General features: G+C 38.3%; 1 protein-coding gene across 1 annotated transcript; it reads left to right on the plus strand.

Moving 5' to 3' along the window:
- Positions 1–348: 348 nt before the first annotated feature.
- LOC110892436 (spermidine hydroxycinnamoyl transferase) lies at positions 349–1881 on the plus strand. Its single transcript, XM_022139600.2, has one exon. The coding sequence runs from the start codon at positions 381–383 to the stop codon at positions 1746–1748; it is 1368 nt and encodes a 455-aa protein (XP_021995292.1). The 5' UTR covers positions 349–380; the 3' UTR covers positions 1749–1881.
- The last annotated feature ends 387 nt before the right edge of the window (positions 1882–2268 follow it).

The raw sequence follows: 2268 nt of genomic DNA on the forward strand, positions 1-2268 counted from the left end.
GCTTATCAAAAGATCTACCACGACCATACAGTTCCTCAGGTATGGTCCTAGACAACCTATTGTAAGACAGATACCATTGGGCTACATACCCTTTGGCTATTTTCACTAGGAACAAAAACATTCCCGTTGTTACCCTTTGTTTTAGACGCATTATAAGTATTCAATTATCAATAATAAAATGTTATATTAAATTACGTATGATCTATCAAGTTACATGTTTTAATTAACGAACTATCTTTCTTACTCATGAATTTTAGCAATCAAACACAAATCCTTTATTCTGCCGCAATTAAAGCCTCACACCATTTTAATGACCACTTTCATATTTCATTCATCATATAAATACTCCAAAACATTCAACTCTTCTTTCTACAACAAAAATGAGAGTAATCACGACCCTTTCTTCCATGATCAAACCGGGCGAACCAACATGGTCCGGTCGGCTCGCACTATCCGAACTCGACCAGACTGGTATGACCACACATGTTCCAACAATTTACTTCTACACCAAACCATCTGAAAACTGGCACACGGTCTTGCAAACCCTAAAAGCCTCACTCACCACAACACTAGTTCAATTCTACCCTTTAGCTGGCAGGTTGAGTTCCATTGCCCGTGGGCGCTTGGAACTCAACTGCAATGCTAACGGCGTATGCTTCACTGAAGCTTATGCCGACGTAAAACTAGTTGACTTGGGTGATTTTTTTCAGTATCCATTCTTTGATCAACTAATGCCTTCCGTAGATTATCGAAATACTCCCATTGAAGATACTCCATTGTTACTATTGCAAGTTACAAGATTTCTTTGTGGAGGGTGGTCTTTAGGGTTCTTTATTTCACATGTTGCAGTCGATGGGCAAAGTGCGCTACATTTTCTGTCAGAATGGGCTAGGGTTTGTCGTGGTGAACCATTGGGTTATCCACCCTATCTTGACAGAAAAGTTTTGCGTGCTGGTTACCCACCGACTGTAACTTTTAACGGAAACATTGAGCAACATGCACAATGTAGTCCTCCACCAATTCTTATAGGTCAATCAAGCAACGAAAACGAACGTCGACAAGAAACAACCGTAACAATGTTGAAACTAACAGAAACCCTAGTCGAAAAACTTCTTAACAAAGCTAACAAAAATCACAAACTAGAATCCGGTCGTCGTTTCACACGGTATGAAGCCGTAACTGCGCATGCATGGCGCACCGCATGCAAGATTCGTAACCTAGAACCGGACCAGAAAACTTCAATTGGCATTTGTATAGATGTTAGACGCCGAATGAACCCACCATTGCCGGAAAAGTACTTTGGAAATGCGATTGTGGACCTGATCGCCACCGGAACTTCTGGTGAGTTAGTGTCAAGCACATTAGGGTTTGTTTCCAGTAAGATTAGGGACACAATCAACAAGGTGGATACTGATTATGTGAACTCAGTGATTGATTTCTTGAAGAACCAAGAAGACTTATCAAAGTTTCAAGATCATTTGCAATTGAGTAATAATGAAAAAGGGCCGTTTTATGGAAACCCTAATCTTGGTGTGATTAGTTGGTTAACATTGCCGATGTATGGTATTGATTTCGGATGGGGGAAGGAGTTGTTTACCGGACCAGGAACAAATGATGCCGAAGATGGCGATTTCTTGATTCTTCGTGGGGTAGAAGGAGTTAGGTCGTTGATTGTAGCAGTGTGTTTACAAGTGAGACACATTGAGGATTTCAAAAGAGTATTCTATCAAAGTATTGAAGAAGACTGAGACTGCTTACAATTTCGTTTCATTGTATTTGATTGGAAACATATATAGGTTTTTAATGTTTAAGGAATAAGTTAACAAAGAAATATGTAACTGTAAATTAATCTTTGTTAATGATAACAACATATATTTATGACCAAGAGTTACAGACTTATATTGAAGAATGCTAATGTAGACATGAACCAACCAAAAAATGATGGAATCTGTTATATCAAACAAAGGGCTTGTAGGCTTATACCCTATGATGGTATCGATTATGTGTTGTAAAGGTGTTTATTCTTCTTAGGAGCTTGGGTGTTATATTCTAATAGTGGATATGGGTATAAATTTAGGTGTAGGTTTAGAAAAAATTTAGGTGTAGGTTTAGAGAGTGTGAGTTAGTTGTTCTTGTTCTGTTAAACAAAAGCTCAAAGTCATAGATGTTTGACTTAATCGAATTTGTTCACATGAGGCCAAATGGGTTGTGCCTGGGAATTTTTGAATTAGGTATTTGACTTATTGGATTTTTTCACTCCCAACTATT

The sequence above is a fragment of the Helianthus annuus genome, chromosome 12 (genome assembly GCF_002127325.2).
Source record: "Helianthus annuus cultivar XRQ/B chromosome 12, HanXRQr2.0-SUNRISE, whole genome shotgun sequence".
NCBI classification, from domain to species: domain Eukaryota; kingdom Viridiplantae; phylum Streptophyta; class Magnoliopsida; order Asterales; family Asteraceae; genus Helianthus; species Helianthus annuus.

Excerpts from the sequence above, each read along its gene's own strand:
- LOC110892436 (XM_022139600.2), top strand. The coding sequence starts at position 381 with ATGAGAGTAATCACGACCCTTTCTTCCATGATCAAACCGGGCGAACCA.